The sequence below is a fragment of the Lepisma saccharinum genome, chromosome 8 (genome assembly GCF_977018435.1).
Source record: "Lepisma saccharinum chromosome 8, izLepSacc3.1, whole genome shotgun sequence".
Lineage (NCBI taxonomy): Eukaryota > Metazoa > Arthropoda > Insecta > Zygentoma > Lepismatidae > Lepisma > Lepisma saccharinum.
In genome coordinates, this window is record NC_139236.1 from 82,229,045 (window position 1) to 82,247,942 (window position 18,898).

General features: G+C 38.8%; 1 protein-coding gene across 5 annotated transcripts in view; it reads right to left on the reverse strand.

The window, feature by feature from the left end:
* Positions 1–13: 13 nt before the first annotated feature.
* Positions 14–18,898, reverse strand: part of LOC145991211 (uncharacterized) — a 65,646-nt gene continuing 46,761 nt past the window's right edge. For all 5 annotated transcript variants that reach the window (XM_083127131.1, XM_083127132.1, XM_083127129.1 and 2 more), the window contains 2 exons: positions 3,261–3,296; positions 14–323 (listed from right to left, as the gene is read on the reverse strand). In XM_083127131.1, coding sequence (XP_082983257.1) covers positions 280–323; positions 3,261–3,296 — 80 coding nt within the window. In that variant the 3' untranslated portion in view covers positions 14–279. The remainder of the gene's footprint in view (positions 324–3,260; positions 3,297–18,898) is intronic.

Consider the following 18,898-nt stretch of genomic DNA (forward strand, 5'->3'; position numbering starts at 1 on the left):
ACAAACTAAGTAAGAAAGTATAAAACGAAATTTGTATTTTGATAATTTACAATAACACTATATTGAACATTAAATTTCATTCACATATTATGACACAGTCGACAAACAGCTCTATCTTTAACAATTCCTTCTATCAGTGTTTTATCCAAATCCAGAATTCAACCAATAGACGCCGGTAAAAACTCTCATTAAAAACGAGACAATTTGATATTAATATTTTCTGGGGCATTATACATCGTGTTTATTATAAGAAAATTATTTTGTTATTTTTATTTAACCTCACATTGCATCCTTCATGAACAGTTTGCCAGATTGTGAACCACCTGAAATACAAAACATTCTTAAGTATACAAAAATCTAGTGAACTGATTCTTTACTTATATCAAAAATCTCACATGTACTAACATTTACACTTAAGGTTTTTCATTACATATTTTTTTCAAATTATGAGTAGTTATTTCATTTCTCAATATAGAATAGCTATAATATGTCGAAAGTGCGACAATCTTCGATAATGCATAATGTAAGCGTTTATGTAATTTCAGTAAGCGTTTATGTAATTTCAGTATATTTATTTCTGCTTGTCTATTTCCGTAGACCATCTAACAGTGTTTCTATTTCAACATCGTTGTGACTATGATTGTTAATAGACATGATAGAATCGTAGCAAGTAGATATTTCTTATGTCAGAAGCCACTAGTACTAGAAAGTTGAAATGTAGTAACATGAATGATTAGCCTAATTTAATATATATATATATATATATATATATATATATATATATTGTTACTCTCACTTTATAAACGTTCATATACTTTTATCAAATTTCTTCCTTTTTTTCTGATGTTCCACATTTACCACAGGTTTTATTTAATTTACAATCGCCGTTTTTTCTCTATCGATCAGTAGGGGAGACCGGAGAGAGTTGAGCATGTTTGTATGTTTAAATTTCTGCAACTCTTAAAAATTACTATCTACTATTGATGAAATGCTACAAGCAATACCTGTAGTTTCCTTGGCCACTGTGAATTTTTATTACACCATGATGCTAAAACTTGTAAAGTTATTGTTTGTTTTTTCGAAGCGTGTCAGTACTGTCAATTCACACCGTATATGGGGTGAGTTGACTATATGTGCGGGGTCAGTTTACAATATGTGTAATTCTACCCCATATATGGTTTGGAATATTTTATTTCAAACAATATACTGCCTTAAAAATTACGGATTACAAAAATGTTTTCAAATGAACAGTATAACATGAAACATAAATGTTCCAAACTTTAAAAAAAAAGTAGTTTAGAAAAGTGTTTACCGAATTTTTTACCCAGTGTTTATTTTTGTTGTTATATCACAAATACAAATGCAATATACTATCCTATAATCCTAATTAATTTATATTATTACAAACAATGTATCTATATGCTAAGATGCTTTTTGATGAAACAATTAATTGAAGAACAATTTTCTCAATAGGTCTACAATATTGCCAACTAGCCCCTTCCTTTCTATTGTCAACTCACCCCGATCGCCATATTGGACTTTCTGGTCATCCCGCTGCTAAACATTGCAGTTTAACAAAACATCCGAATGTACTATCGGTACAATTTACCATAGTCTTCTGGAAAGCCTTGGCATAAACTATGTGCTAACTTACTTTGAAAACGTATAAGAAAGAATATAGAGTTGAGAAAATATACTTCGCAAGTAAGAATTGATGTTATTTGTCATGCACTAGAAATGACGCATATTCACAGTAACCTGCAATGTTGCCAACTCTCGACTAGTAGGAGTAAAAAACACTTTGTCAACTCACCCCGGTCTCCCCTACTTGCCCATGAATTTCGTAAGAGAGAGTGTACACAACCCAATTGTAAAACATTTATTTATTTATTAAGTACAGTGCGTTCGTTTTGGCTATGGGCCGAGATAGCGCGTTAACAATTTTGAAGAACTCTTTTGTAACAGGGTAGTGCTTGTTATGCAATATAAATATTATTGTCTACATTCTAAAGATATGTGCGTAAATAAGTGAGACGTTACGGGACGAAAATGCCGGCATCTACGCCATGTCGCGCTATCTCGGCCCAGTGCCAAAACAAACGCACTGTACTTGAGCAGAGAAAGGCGAGTTCATAACTCGCATCATACACACACAAAACTCCAACCTTATCACAACACTAAATTCGTTTTTCCAGCAAATCTCTAGAAAAGTTTTAATTAATTACTCTGTGCATATATACCGTGCGTCCATTTCCTTCCGAGGCCGAGAGATCGAGAGAAGTGTGGCGGGCGGCGCTAGCGGAGATGCCGACATTTTCGACCAATAACGTCCCGCTTAGTTTACCCTCGAAAGCGTTTTGCTTCGCTCGGAATCGTTTGGAGGTTTCCAATGTGAAACACTGTATAAAGATTACGTTGCAGACTAAACCGTTAAAAATTAATGGTTTTCGTGAGCATTGTTTGCAATCTGAAAGCTCCGAGCTTGAGTTGTTCTTTCCTTCGCGACTTCAGGTGCCCTGGACAGTGTTGCGAATGGAGTGAGGAACAGACCTTGAACCAAGAGCTTGTTAATTTCGTACTGTGTGAAAGAGTGTGGTTTTTGGTTACTTCCGTGCTTCTTCTTTGTGTAATTGCAGTGTGTGTGTGTTGTGTGTAAGTGAGGCGATTGAAATGCCAGCCGCAAAGTTCACGTTAGAACAAAGATTTTTTATGTATGACACTTACGTGAAAACAGACTCGTGTCGAGACATGTGTAGGCAATTTCCACAGATATTCCCTAGCGTTTCACCTCCAGATAGAGTGACGGTTAGGCATCTTGTCCTTACATTACGATAAACTGGATCGTTAAATTTTAGAACCTCTTAGCAAAAACGACGGACTTTTGCGTGTGAATCAAAATTTCATCTAACGATGCCAGGAATGTGTGAATGTAGGTGGACATCACTTTGAACAACTCCTATAACACAGGGTAGTGCTCGTTTTGCAATATTAATATAAATATCTGCATGCTAAAGGTATGTCCATAAAAATAAGCGGGACGTTACTGGTCAATAATGTCGGCATCTCCGCTAGCGCCGCCCGCCACACTTCTTTCGATCTCTCGGCCTCGCAAGAAAATGGACGCCTTTTGTTGATAAATATAAAGAACATCTTAATTTTATACATATTAATACACACAAACATACAGACACACAGAAGTTATTTTTGTTCCTTACGGAAATAAAACTAGGTTCAAATATGTAGAGAATATACAGTATTACCTGAGAATCTTGCGCTTATTGGAGGTAGTGCTGGAACTAGAAGTTTAGATACATTTATATTATTAATATACAATATAAAGATAATGCAGTAAGTTTTCAAAAAACATTAGTACATGAAACCTGTATTTGAACAAAATAATAACCAAATAGTTACACGTACTTTAGCAACTTTCCTTTGTAAATACAGAGCGGGCATAAAGTGTATTCGAAGTAATCGACAGTGCTACTGCAATATTATTGTAATTCATTAATTGAAGTTTGAATTTGAATTTGAATTTAAAATTGTGGGTGCGTCAGCACTTAGGCTATTTTGCATCCTTCACATTATACGGGGGCCAGCCCCTTATCATTACAAATAACAACTCTAACGTTGCATAACTAAAAATCTTAAAAATTTTTGACTTCTGTTAAAAGCTGAGGCTGTAAACGGGCACTCAGCACACACAAGGACAAAAAACAGGACAACACAAAAAATTATACTGGCCATAGTGCCAGTCGCCAGAGCCCCGTTAGTCTTCATTCCAGGGTGTACTACGGGGAAGTGAGGTTGACTTTTGGGCGCCTACGTGGAAGGTACCCCTTACACCCCCATTAATTGAAGTGAAGTGAATTAATATTGAGGCTTCTTGTTTTTCACACATTGAAGGTGGAAAGTTGTCTATCCTGCCATAGTTTGTCCTTCAAAAATACACAGACACACCATACACTACCTATTCAATTACCTTTTAGGATTACCGGTACCTATATTTTCGATTATGACCTTAAATGTATATATTTCATCTTGCAATCAAGGGGTCACAAGTACGATACGCGGTAATCACCTACTATCGGATTAGAAATTATAGATACTCGAGTTTAGACTCCAATAAAAAATTAAGCAGTAGACTTGCTTAAAAACGAGTTTCATCAAAATTTAGCTTATTAATAATAATAATAATAATAATAATATCGTCTTTATTGAGAGGGCGTGTTTCGGCCTCGCGGGCCGTTCTTACAACAAACCCTTTAAAAAAACATATTACAATTGACACTTTCCACTTCTTGAAAATCTTTGTTGCAGTAGAAAGAATAAAAAGAATAAAAATACAAAAAAAAAATAAAAAAAAAATTAAAAAAAACATTCCTACTTATAATGTAAACAATTAATGTACTGAAGGTACAGAGTTAAATACCACAATTAGAATACAATTATTACAGCTAAAACTACAACCAATACCTCATTCCCATTCATTACAGAAAAGACAAAGCCAGACACTATTGTTTGGACAGCAGATGCTTCTTTAGATTTATTTTGTATGTTGCAGGGTGGAGCTCCCCTGAGGTCAGTGGTGGGGGGAGGTCATTCCATTCTTTTATTGCGGTGACTATGAAAGAATTCCCATAGAATGTTGTTCTGTGTACAGGAATCGTGAAGTGTGTTTTTTGACGAAGGTTAATTTGTTTTCCTTTCTTCCTGTACGGAGCAATTTGATCATATAAATATCTTGGTTCCTTATTGTTCAGGATCCTGTACAATAAAGACAATGCCAAAAATGTTCTCCTATTCTTAACGTTTAACCAATTAAGTTCCTGTAAGTACGGGGATATGTGTTCTCTTCTTTTGACATTCAGTATAAATCTTATGCAACTGTTTTGAAATTTTTGTATCTTGTAATTTAGAGCACTGTGGATGTTTATAAATACGGGGGAAGCATAATCAATTTTTGGCATTACAAGTGTGTTGACTAGGTGAGTTTTAGTTTCTTTGCTTAGCATATGTTTTAATGGAAAAAGTGATTTCAGTTTGGCTATCGAGTTTTTAATTATATGTGTGACATGAGAACCCCATTGTAGATTCTCGTCCAATATTATGCCAAGGTTGCGTGCTGTTTCTACTTTCTGTATTTTGGAATTATTCAGTGTAGGGAGGGGGAGTTGTAATTGTTCTAACTTTTTGAGGTTACTCGTTGTGCCTAAAGTTAAAATGTAAGACTTGGATGAATTCAATTTGAGTGCATTACATTCCGACCATTTAGATATTGAATTTAGGTCCTGTCGCAATGCTTCTAGGGCCATTGCACTGTTTCTTAATGGTGTTTGTATTTATATTTGTGTGTCATCCGCATACTGGTGGTATTTGCAGTGTTTTAGTGAATCATTAAAATCTTTGATGTATAGCGAAAATAGGATAGGTCCTAGAATACTTCCTTGTGGTACTCCTTGTTTGATATCAAGCCATTTAGACATGCACGATTTATTCTCGTGTACTAATTTTACACACTGTTGCCTGTTCGTTAGATAAGACCGAAACCATAACAATTCCTTATTTCTTATGCCGATAGATTTCAATTTCTCTGCCAAAAGGTTGTGGTTTATGGAGTCAAATGCCTTGGTGTAATCAAGGAGTACCAGAAACGAAATTTTACCATTATCCATCCCCTTGGCTATGTCATCAACAACGCTAACTAAAGTAGTTACCGTGCTGTGCTGTTTCCTGAAGCCTGATTGACGTGGAGAATAGTGGTCATGCAACATCAGATGGTCTACTAATTGATCTTTTACTATGCGTTCTATAACTTTAGACATAATTGGCAGTACGCTTATTGGTCTTAGATCTTTAACATCAAGGGAAACAGTGGTTTTCGGTACGGGCGTCACTACGGCCTTTTTCCAATCTTCGGGAAATACCCCTTGAGAAAGAGAGCAGTTTATGATATGAGTTAGGCTCTTTAGGCAATGCGGGATGCAGAATCTCAGCATTTTTAGACTGATGCCATCATGATCCTTGGCATTGGAGTGTAGGTTTTTGACCTCTTTCAACACGGTAGCCTCATTAACCTTCTTCAGTTTGAAGATTCCGGTTGTCTGCCGTGTTTTATATGACTCTATTAATGTCTCAACCTCGGTCGTGTTTGTTAGCTGACAGAATTTACAAAAAAGTCATTTATTGCATCCGCATTGAGTACACTTGAGGGTAATTTTTGGGTAAACTTATTAGTAACAACTCCCTCTCGTTTTAATGTCTGCCAAAATGCTCTAGCGTTTTTAACTTTTTCATTGAGAACCCGGTCATAATGGTGGAATTTTGCGTTTCTCACGGCTTTTTTCGCACGATTTTTAAAATATTTATAAGAGAGAAGCGCGTCTTGATCTCCGGTGTTAACATACTTCAGGTGAAAGTAATCGCGTATTTTCCAAAATTCTTTTACTTTTTCAGATATCCAAGGGGCGGGTGGTCTAGTTACTCGAAACGTTTTTACTGGAAAATGTTTGTCAGCCAACGCAATAATGTTGCTGTTCAAGAGAAAAACGGATTCGTTTACGTCGTGTTTGCTGCATATTAAGTCCCAATTAATATTTCCCGCGTCTTTGTTAAACTCACTTTCGTTAAAGTTCTTAAAGCTTCTGACTTGAACCAATTTGTTATAATTTTTGGTGCAGTTGATTCCGAACACGGCGTATGTTAGGTGATGGTCTGATATACCGGACATTATATTCTGATCGACGTGGGTCACCTTCAGGTTATCAGAGCAGATGATAACGTCGATTAAAGTCCTTGACGTTGGCGTTACCCTCGTGGGCTTTCAATTCTGCGTTAATCTATGCTAACCATTTTTTTTCGAGTATACCTTCTACTCGTATTTTTTATCGTCGTTAGAACAAAAAAGGCTCTCTTCGAAATTTTGTAAATAAAAAACGGGTTGTTCGATCATTATGAAATTTTAGTAGGGTGCAGGCAGAAATGTTTTAACGCGATGTATCAAGGAGACGAGTTTGTAACCCTTACGTCCGAATTACTAGCAGCCACCAACGATAGTTTCGCGAGCGGGCCCAACGCAAGAGTGTGGCTTATTCCGCGATGCAATATAGTTCCCCGTTTCATTTGCATTTTCCTCCGTCGCTGCAGTTCTTCCTCTACAATTTACCCATCCTTAGTGCAGCACACGAAACGTAGACGTACTTTGGCAGTATGTTATGCGCTAGACTAGACAAGATGCGAAAGGTTGTTTTACGTTTCAATTTAATTTAGCGAAAGAAAATGAAAGGTGAATGTTATGTTCCCAAACTACTATAAGTAAGTGTTATAGTGTTATCTGTGTAAAATGTTGCCATTTGATTCCTTTCCTAAAATATAAGTTATTCACTCTGTATTTTACTTACAAATAGCGAAAAATAGTATACGCAAAAATAAAACTTTCACCCACAAAATACGAAAAACGCGCCGATCCTCGTTCAAGCTCCCCTCCCCATCCTTCCGGGACTGTAAATTCCTTCCTCGCAGAATATTCAACCAACACCCTTCGACTGCTTTTGTTTTGATTTCTGTCTGTCTGTCCCCGAGGCTAGGTTGACCAGCGACTCAGGTTGGGTTGGAATTTTCTATGCGATTGTTTTGGTGATGGTTATTTCGTGTTGTTACCAATAAATTCCAAAATCTGCATTTCAGGCCTCCTCGATAGCGTAGTGGAAAACGCTGTCGCCTTGTGATCAAGGGGACCGGGTTCGATCCCAGGTGAGAACACATTATACTGTGGCTCGGAAACTGCATTGTACTTCAGTTCCGATTTGCCTATCTGAGCAACTAGTGAACCAAAACCTTCGCCGCTTTTCACGGCGAGGTTAAATGTTGAGCCGATGAAGCAGGGAATAGAACAAATGCACTAAAATATCCAAACCATGCCCATAATTCGAACCTAGAGCCTTTTAGAACAGAAGTCAGTTCTGCACCATCCAGGTGGCAGCTTTGGAATAATATGCTCCTTGGTGAAAATATCGTCTGAGGTTCAATACCTGCCGAGTGGCGTATCTTTGGATAACACCTGCTCAGCGCAACGTGTCCAATTGTCTTTATCGTGTCGTGCCGACCTTCGTGGTCGAATGGTTAGCACAGCGCGATACGACGCCAGGATTCCCGGGTTCGAAATCCAGGCTTGGGTATGAATGTTTTTTGTGAGTGTCCTTTTATCGATTTCATAATATCATATCACTCATTCTCATTAGCCGAAAGTGGCAGAAAAACGATGAAAAATAAACCAAATAAATAAATAAATAAATCAAACTAATTGTCGCTGTTATTTGGCTTTCTTGGCGAAGCCTTCTCCTTTCCAATCCTCACGATTCTTGGCCAACACTGACATTTGCGACTCCCATTGGGTATAGAAGGCCAGACAGTTCACACCGAAAGCAACATTTGACTACCTGGGACTACATATGAATGTATCATTGATATCGCTATTAAAAATCGAAATAGAAATTATGTTTCAATCTGAATAAAGTAGACATAAAAATATATTAAAGGCACAAATAAATACAACGTCAAGGCAAAATCAAAATATCTCACCAGTAAATAGTGTTATTTTTACGAACATTATAAATTACAGTATTTCAAGAACCAAGAACAGTAAAATAATATTAGTAATATTAAATAATACAACCTCTGAAAGTGGAATATATCTGATTTCACTCTTTCACTCATTCTGTCTTTTATGCAACGCGTAGTTACTTTCCTACTTTTTGTTTGCAAGTCGGCTCGCAAATATGGCGGCACTGCGAGAAACTCGTATATTATGTTAAATCAATATCATTTTTTATTTGCAAATAATAAGATAAATGGTCTGGATCGCTCTACTAGGAGTTGAAACCTTTTAATAGGTAAGTCAATTCAAATATTTCTTTCCCATGAGAAATAATTTCGGCATAAATAAAAGTATGCTGAAATAAGTTCACGAGACACCAAATTATATTCTCCCCTCCCCGGGGTCAGAAATCTCTGTCAACCAGTGGCGTGACGCAATATCCTAGCAAGGTCTATCTTCCAACGATCACTTCAGAATTCGTCACTTCCCTCCCAGCTTTCTTCACCTGTTCAAAATGTTCCTACGCAAGTCAAGCTCCTATCACGTTTTATTGAACTACAGTTTGTAAGAAAATCAACAAAATGAGAAATCATCTTTTTAAATTTCGATTTCGGCTGAGGAAGCTATGATAGCCCAGAACCTCCCGAAAAAAGTGTCAACTACCCTTGAACCCACCCCAAGAGAAATTACTGGTGACGCCACTGCTTATCTCCAGGGGGCGGTTCCTCGATGTGCTAACCAGCCCCCCCCCCCCCCCCTCATTGAGATAAGCAGTGACGTTACCAGTAAATTTTCTTTGGTTGGGCTCAATGGTGGTTGAAACATTTTTGGTGGGCTTTGGTTCAGTTGTCGTTGCCAAATTAGCGGTTAAATTTTCATGCAAATCAGGTGGCATCAGCGTGATATAAAAACGCGATTATCAATTTATACACATGTCTCCCTCACACACACGAACGAACGAACGGAGACTGAGACAGAACGGTAATTCTAAAAATCGAGCATATGAATTGGTCGTTAAACTACAAGGAAAATGTAACTGAACTGCAGTAATATGAGTAAAACTACTCTGTGGTAAAACTCTTCGATAGCGAAATTTTTCATTTCATGCCCAAAATCTTCGACTTTAGCATTTACAGATATCTCTCTTTGTAGTAAAGTGTGTACCCAGAATTTTCATTTCCTGCGGGGAGAGAATCTCTTGTAAATACTGATTTCTAGAGTGCCCGAAGAAAATAATAATGTACTGGTGTTCTATTTGCTTGTGTATAATAAAAACAAGTTACTTCTAGTTTCTATTGTTACACAGAAACGAAGCATTAATTCATGCTACATACACAGAGCAGTAGGAGAAAAATTACGTTTCATTTGACGTCACTTTCTTTCGATAGATTTTCAACGACTTGTTCAGAGATTATTGCACAATGCGCGGACGGCTTTACTCAATTTCTTCTTCTTCCTTTTTTCTAATCCCAGTCATCTAAAATTTATATTTTTGCATCGCTTCTACTTCACTATCCTTTCCAGTAGTAGTGACGATCTTCCATGTTCCAAATCTCATGTTGTGTCTTCTATGCAGATGATATTTCATGTGTTACGAGTCCAACCGAGGGCCCTGTTACCTCGGGACAACTGGCCCTCCCAATATTTGTACCCCCTTATGAGGAGAATGATAGCCGGGTTATAACACCCCCCCTGCAATGGCTGTTTGGTTTGATTTGCTATATTTTACTTCGCTTTTTGTGCCACTTTTGGCTAATTTGCGAAGATGGGGATGAGTGATGATAATATGATGAAATTGATGAACAGACACAAATATCCATTCCCAGGCCAGGATTCGAACCCACGACCCCTGGCGTTGTAGCGCGATGTGCTAACTACTCCGCCACAAGGGCCGGCTCCACGGGTTCTTATCCACTATTCGAAGCACCCCTTCTTACATACTAAAGGGACTTCCTCATCCGGCACTTGAGGGATCATTTGATTTTGTGCATTTTCACCTGATTATGATCTTTCAGGTGCATAGATCGTTTCCGGTTGTTGGCGAATCGTTTGCTTTTACAGTCCTAAGGGGTACAGTGAGGACATGAGGTGAAACTAAAAACATAATATTACGCAAATGGACGCATACTGATCAACACATATATATACAATAAACATACAAGGTAACTCTGGGTAGTTAAGTTTGTTTAAAATGAAATGTGAAATGGGAAAAACATATATATTATCACACTCAATATAGTGCGTGTTTAGTTAACTGTAAACTAGAAAAGTAATAATTAATTGTATTACAATTGTATTCGGCTCAATGTGAAAAAATGCAATGAAACTAAATGCGTCAAAACTTACATATATCTTCAACAAGGGGACAGTGGAACAACATATGAAGTTTGCAATATCACAAAGAGAGAGAAAGGAAATTGAACACTTTGTATTACAACGTATCAGACTCTGTATACAATGTAAATTAAATATATAGTAATACAAGAAGCATTGAAGCAAAAGAAATTGCTTTCCTTTAGAATTTTTTACAATATAAATGGTCCTTTCTGCAAATTTCGTGGAGCAATTTCTTACATTTAATTCATTGAATCCAATCACATTTTGGCCCCTTTTTATCGAAATAGAATCATTCGCATCTTCATTCTCATTGTCACCACTACTGATTATGAGATTATATAAAATTTAATTCTGTCGTTCACATAAAAGATGATGATACATTACATGTTAGTAGAGCTAGGCCAGACTGTCATTTGGGTATAATCGCACCACTAGTCAGCATGGGGGTCCCCAGGATTCTCTCCAGGGAGGGGCAAACAAGGTAATTTGCTTTCCAGGTGGGAACAAAGGAGGCACATTTTTTTCCCCATAATAGTGATGCCCCCCTCGAAAAACAGTATTTCAGTCCGAAGTTATTATGTTTCTTCAACTAATTTATAATAATGAACATGAATTACTGTAACTGAAATGACATTATATGTGAAATATATAAGTTTTAGGTGGACCTTCATTTTCCCGAAGGACGTGGCACCCCTTGCTCCCTCCATTCCATACGACCATGATAGTCAGTGTTCCACCTATTAGGACCATAGCATTTTTTTATACAGTAAAATCCAGTTGATTTGTCCGTGACCCCCAAAAGTTTTATCAGCAGGTAAACTACTTTCCATTATTTCCACTCAGTCATTTCCGCTTCTAAATAATATTTTACTTTTAATTTTCATTATTTTTCATTTCTCAAACCCCACATTGAGTAAAACAGAATTTACTAGCTATTATTCTTGAGAGGGACCTTACGCAGCCAATAGTTTCATAGAATTTAGTGATAATGCATGCGTTAACGAATATTTCTCAAATATTCAAGTAAACAAGAAAAAAATAAGCAGATATCCGGATGTAAATAAAATAATGGAAACGTTATTGTTATTTCTATTTTGCTTACGTCTTTTTGTAACTTTTGTGATATTTGCGAATAGATGATGATGAACGATGAAGCGGTGGAACAAATACACATGCATATTTGCTTGGGATTCGAACCTACGACAATTTCTGTGATACCTCCACTATTGAGGTCAATTATTATCATCATTATTATTATTATGTCATGTGATCAACCAGCATAAATATGTAACAAAAGCTTGGACAAACATAAAATACACGGGTTCAGTACATTTACACGTAATATTTCCTTTTCAATGGAAAAAGAGCCCTGCTCCCAACAGAGGAAAGTTCCTTCCTGGTCTGGCGCTGGTAATCGACCATTCATTCCAAAGAAGGATTCTGAAATTCGACCTTGACCATTTTGCGGTGACAACACAGCTCTCTGAGGGAGGGTCGAGGAACGGTACAGTCCATTCCCCTCCGGCTATTTCGAGGGTATGGAGAACACAGATTTCGCGGACCTATGAATTTGCGGCCGGAATTGTTGGCGTGACAATTATACTTTCTCATATTATCTGCATTAGGAAAGTGATAAAAGACAGTTATACTGCTTTTGTTGTCTCGCCAAATTTTCAAGTTAATTTCTCTCCTCTTTTTTCTTGCTAATAGAAACGATCCTCTCTTCTTTCTTGGCGGTGACGTAATTTCTTATTTTATGTTGACAACACAACACTCGCGAGGCTCGAAAAACTTTTAGCTAGCAGAAGCTGTCCAACTCGAATATCCCTCCGCCCGCTGGAAGTTCCAGGCGGTGTCGCAGGTGGCAGCACAATTTGCCGTGATAAAAATACGTTGCAGCCTGGAATGTTAATATAATTGCAAAGTAATACGCAATCTTGCCAGTAACAAAAGTATAGCAATCGCAGCATAAATGTTCCCTCTTGTGATCTACGTAGTCTGTTTTTTAATATTCTTCTTGTGAAATAAGAAAATTAAGTGGAAAGACGTGAGATATGTATTTTGCGATTTATTATTATTTTGCGCTTAATGTAATTATACAATCTATAATATAGGTACGAGTACACACACGGACGAGTACGAAGAACAATGTCCTGCAAGCAGAATGTCGAAATTCCATTTCAGAGCTACACAATCACAGTAGCAATTTACCATGTAAATGAATGGGACGAATTTTCAAGATGGCGGCCGTAGTCTATCAATTTTCAGGTTTTCAAAATTTCTCAAAAAAACAGTTTTTAGCAATTTTGCGAAACAACGTTATCTTAGTATTGGATAATCCTACAGTGCCTTTCACGGCCGAGTCTTTCGCAGATCGGCGGCTATTCCACCGGGCAGCGAGAGCGCGTCTGCCGACAAGCTGGATGCTACATCTGCGTAAATGGAGCCGCTAGCTATCTAATTAAATAAGCTCGTACAATAACACGGACAGTTACAATTAAAATGAGCACGTACCTTGTTACAAGAGGTTTTGGAAATGATGTCCTCTTGCTTCCACACACTTACGGCATTTTTAAGGAAATTTTCACTTAACACGCATCAGTTCCTCTTCCGAAATTGCTTCAATTACTCTCCTGATATTTTCTTTTAAATGTATGGCTTCAGGTTTAAAAGTTTGGTAGCTCGCCATGCAGACGTCATGCAAATGTCTGTTTCTTGTGCAAGGCGCCGGAAGGACTTTTGAGGAGTACGTTCCAATCGTGCTCCAACATCGTCTAGTTTCTCGCCAGTAAGGACACGCAGTTTCCCCTTCGCTTCTTATCAAGAACAGACCCTGTTTCCCTAAATTTGCTCCTAAGTTCTCGAACATTGTCTCTGTGTGGAACAGGAACATCTGGGAATTCTGCTGCCCAACGCCTTCTGACTTCCCTACAAGAATTCGTAATGACATAAGAGTCGTACATAAAAATGCGTTACTTTAAATTGTACGGGTAGCGTGGCATTATTAGACCGCAGAAAAGCACCAGTAATACGTAAACTAAAACAAAACAATCTAGAACACTTGTTAACACCTTAACACTTCACAAACACGTGCAAAGTGGACTCCAGCTACCTAGATACTGAAGCAATGACGCGTCCAGTGCCAAGGTCAGCGTACAGCTTGTAACGGTCGGATTGACCATTACTGGTTTTGGTATATTGTAATAATTAATTGCTGGCCAGCTACAAGGTGTAGGGTTTAGTAATATGTTTCCATAAGTGTACTTTTATGTTATTATTGCATGTAAGTGTATATTATTGGATTGTGTTTGCTGGATGTTAGATTCCCCTGTTTTTACCTCCCCGGTTGGGGGAGCTAGCTGTCTTACAAAGGACCGTTGGCAGTGGAATTTTCCAAAGCTACGGGGTCCACGTCCACGGACGTTTACCCCGGCTATAAAAAGGCCAGTGGGCTTTAGGAAAAAAAACAGTGTTTCCCCATTGATCGACGAAAGAGGAACGTCTCCTCAAGTTTAGTCCACTTTTGGTGGCTAGACTGGATAAAATACTGTAGCATCTGGTTATGCCAGCCCCTGTTGCTGTCCCAAGTCCCCTTTTAGAAAAAGCTTTGATTATGTGGATATTTCCGGATTTGATTAATTGATGCCCAAAAGAAAGAGAGAAGGCGTAAGAAAACGCATTTGTAACGGAATATCATTTAAGTTGAGGATAGGCCCACCGAGATAGTTTTGCTAACTCGGTGGTAAGGGAAGTGCCGATGGTTATGCCATAGGTGCGAAACTATATTATTAGAGATTTGGTAATTTTGGTCTATGCAAGACACTCATGGAAACGCTCTGTAAAATATGTATATATATATATATAACTACGTATAATAAACCTATATATCCTACGAGAATGTTATAATTTCAAGAACTACGGTACTGTCCATTTAACCAGTTTTATATTCACTTGCTGTATATGTGTAAACGAACCAGGGACATAAAAATATAAATTGTTATGTGAACCCTCCCCTTTTCGTAATTCCGGCGCAAATATAATCTGCTCGCTTGGCACCCAGGGTGAGGTGAAAGGAGAGATTGAGGGATGAAAGTAGGAAGTAATCCAGAGGGCCGGATAGAAACGAGGGAAGGGAGGCCGACGACTTTCACATATGGGGGCTCTATTGTCCAGGATATATCTTGTTGTATAAATTGTCGTCAGGTCTATAGGTTTGAAATATAGACGGACTGACGGACGGATAGATTTTTTAATTTTTACAACGAAGATCGTACAGAAGTGAATATTATTACGTAGTGGAAAAAGTAAAGTAGAAAAAATGGCAGTACAAATTGATAGAGATTTGCTTGGACAGCTATTGGGTAATCAGGATATAAGCGATAAATCTCAGGAGGAAATTATTAGGGACTTAAATAATCTTGCTTTATCGCGCACTGAACAGCAGAGTGCTAAGGAAGAGGAGAAAAAAGTTCAGAAAATTCTCGATAAGTCAAATTTACCGATTCCAGTCTTCACGGGGAGCGATGACAAGATTTCGCCGCATGATTATTTGCAGGAATTGCGGAATTATAAAGATGTCATGGGCATTTCGGAGAAGTCATTGTTTGACAAGATTCTTCCGTTCTCGCTAAGGAGGGCTGCAGGGGATTGGTTTAGATTTTCACGCCCGTTTGAAGATTTCAAGAGCTTTGAAAATGCTTTCTTAGAAGAATATTATTCTGTAGACTATAAGAATGAAATTGACCGTTTGATTCTGAATCGCTTCCAAATGAGCGAAGAATCTCTTGTATTGTTTATTCGTCGAATGAGAAAACTGTTTTCTATGAGGCAAAAAGAGACAGAGGAATGTGAAGTAATAGAGCATATTCTATCTCATGCACACCCAAGTTTCCGAAGGCATTTGTATGGGATGCAATTTCATACTTTGAAGGAACTAGAATCTGAAGCAGCCATTGTTCAGAGAAGGTTGTATTCAGAAAGGCTTTATTATTCACCGCTCGCCGGTGAGACGGAATTATCTTTTTCTGAAGTTTGCAACACTGAAGAGGACATCTCGCGAAGAACAGGGGTAAAACATTTGGCTTTGTCTGCGAGGACAAGCGAGGTGGGAACCGAAAGTGACCAGCTACCCTTATGCTCTCTCAATCCAGGTTTAGGAAAAAGGATCAAGGGCTGTGAAACAACCGTTTTACCAAGAAGGGGCATTGGCGGTGACGCGACCGTAGGGCACAAGAGACCCTCTTTTGATGCAACTTTTGGGCAAGCGGGGGCCAATAAAAATTCTGCAAAGTTAATTTGTTGGGGCTGCCGTTGTGAGGGCCATAAACTTCAGGAATGTCAACAGACCAATAAAAGGAACCAACCCGCTGGAAAGGGAGGTCAGCAGCGTCCCCAAATAAACCTTCTGTCGCCCGCCGGGAGAAAACGCAGAAACAAAGGCCGTTTTTTGAATGGAGAAGGCTGTTTTCAGCAAGACCTCGAACCTCTCATTCAATGTAAGATTAACAACAAACGCTTTGTATTATTTGCAGATACGGGAGCTTCAGCTTCTACGCTAAGTTTGGAGACAGCCAAGTTGTTAGAGAGGGATGGAAATAAATTCATGAAGACGAGAAAATGGAACATTTCGTTAGCTGTGGGTAGCGTTACATCAGTTGGGGAGATGTATGCTACTGTTTGTATTAATAACATGAAATTTAAGCATAAATTTATCATCCTTGAGAATTGTTTCCGTGACATAATCGTTGGAAGGGATTTTTTGAGGCAGAGTGGGATAATTTTGCACATTGAGGAGAACGGTTGGTCGTTCAAGGATAGCGACGTGATTTACACGTTCTCGAAGCGTGCATGTAAACGAGAATTCGCTGTTACAGTTATGCAGAGAAATAACGTGGTACAGGAAAGGAATAACTCGTCAGATCCCTCGAGCCTGGATGGATGCAACACTCATGCACAAGAGAATAGCGGGAAGTCTACGAATGAGGATACGGGCCAATTAGTGGATTCCCAAGGACTCGAAGTTCAGAAGACTGCAAACGCTGGTGCATTATGCTCTCTGAAAATCTCGAAAGAGGTAAAGAGAAAACGGAGGAAGGGAATAAAAATGGAATGCAAATTTCCTCGAAAAAATTCCATTTCTACGGACAAGAAGAACCATGCATTATCATTTTTGCCTTTTGCTTTAGAGGACAATGAAAATGATGAATTACTGGTTTCTGACAGGCTACAAAAAACTTCATCGCTTGTTTCAGAGCAAATGAGAGACAGTTTGTTATCTCATGTAATGAAGCAACTGAAGGGAAAGCATTTCTCTGGGAGTAGGAAGTATAAGGAGAAAGTTGCTAAGATGGCCAATCAGTCGTTTTTGGATGAGGAGGGAGTTTTGTGCAGGAGGATAGACTGCAAGCAAGATCCTAAGGGAACAGCCAAGATATGGGTCCCGTTGAGTTTGAAATCTCAAATATTGACGTCACATCACGATTCTGAATTTGCAGGACACAATGGGAAGCAGAAAACTTTGTCGAAAATCAAGGAGAAATATTCGTGGCTTGGAATGACACGAGATATCGCTCGCTACGTCAGAAGTTGCGTTCCCTGTACTGTTTCCAGCGAAATGAAGAAAGAAGTGAGACCGAAATATAAGAAAACGAGCCCAGCCTTACTTCAGGTGTTCCAGGATGAAGAGAACGAGATCAAACGTAAGCCATGTAAATTTCGCATTGGAGACAAGGTGTGGCTGAAAGAGCACACTATATCTGGCAGATTGCGTGGCGTTAATGGTGAACTTGAAACGGAACACTCAGGTCCATGTTTAATGTCTGGAAGGATTAAAGAAGATACTTTCAGGGCAAAGAATGGGAAGGATTGTCCGATTGTGGAAGCTGAAGCAGGCCAGTTGTCCAGCCATAAACCACCAGCTTTTGCTGCGAGGTGGAGGGACAGAAAACAGCCAAGGGGAGCCACGCGACAACTCCTAATGAGGGTTAGGAAGACTACCGTCTGGCCGCCTAGACAGCAATCCCAGCTGTCATAATAGCCGACCGCCGATCTTCTTTTATTTGTTATTTTTTTATTTTAGTTTTCATTTGTATATAACTTACCCCCATTTTCTTCATTTACACAACACTGTTTATTTATTTGCGTGTCTCCAAGTTGTAAACAGAAAGACACATTGTGGATTTAGGTTCGAGAGTCGGAACCAGGACTCGGTTGGGAGTCGGAACCAGGACTCGGTTGGGAGTCGAACCAAGGACTCGGTCAGGAGTCGCAGCCAAGGACTCGGTCAGGAGTCGAAGCCAAGGACTCGGTCAGGAGTCGAAGCCAAGGACTCGGTCAGGAGTCGAAGCCAAGGGACTCAGTTGGGAGTCAAACCAGGGAGTCAGTTGGGAGTCAAACCAGGGACTCAGTTGGGAGTCAAACCAGGGACTCGGTGAAGAGTCGAACCAGGTACCAGAGAAAACCAACTTCAAAGAAGATGCTGCCAGGAAAACTTCATCCTAGAGAGGATACTTCAGTGGCGGACTTCACAAGGAAGAGGAAGCTTGGCGAATCTGCGAACGTTGTGGACAATGTGATAAAGTGAATGAACTAGTGACTATTTCATTTTTCAGATACTCTGAGAACAGTTGAATACTTTAGTGGGTATTGTGTAATTGTGTTGGATGATTTTGTAAATATGCTAATCTTGTTTTGAGTGTATTGTTTTTTCTTGTTCCTCTTGAAGGGGGGAACTATGTAACGGTCGGATTGACCATTACTGGTTTTGGTATATTGTAATAATTAATTGCTGGCCAGCTACAAGGTGTAGGGTTTAGTAATATGTTTCCATAAGTGTACTTTTATGTTATTATTGCATGTAAGTGTATATTATTGGATTGTGTTTGCTGGATGTTAGATTCCCCTGTTTTTACCTCCCCGGTTGGGGGAGCTAGCTGTCTTACAAAGGACCGTTGGCAGTGGAATTTT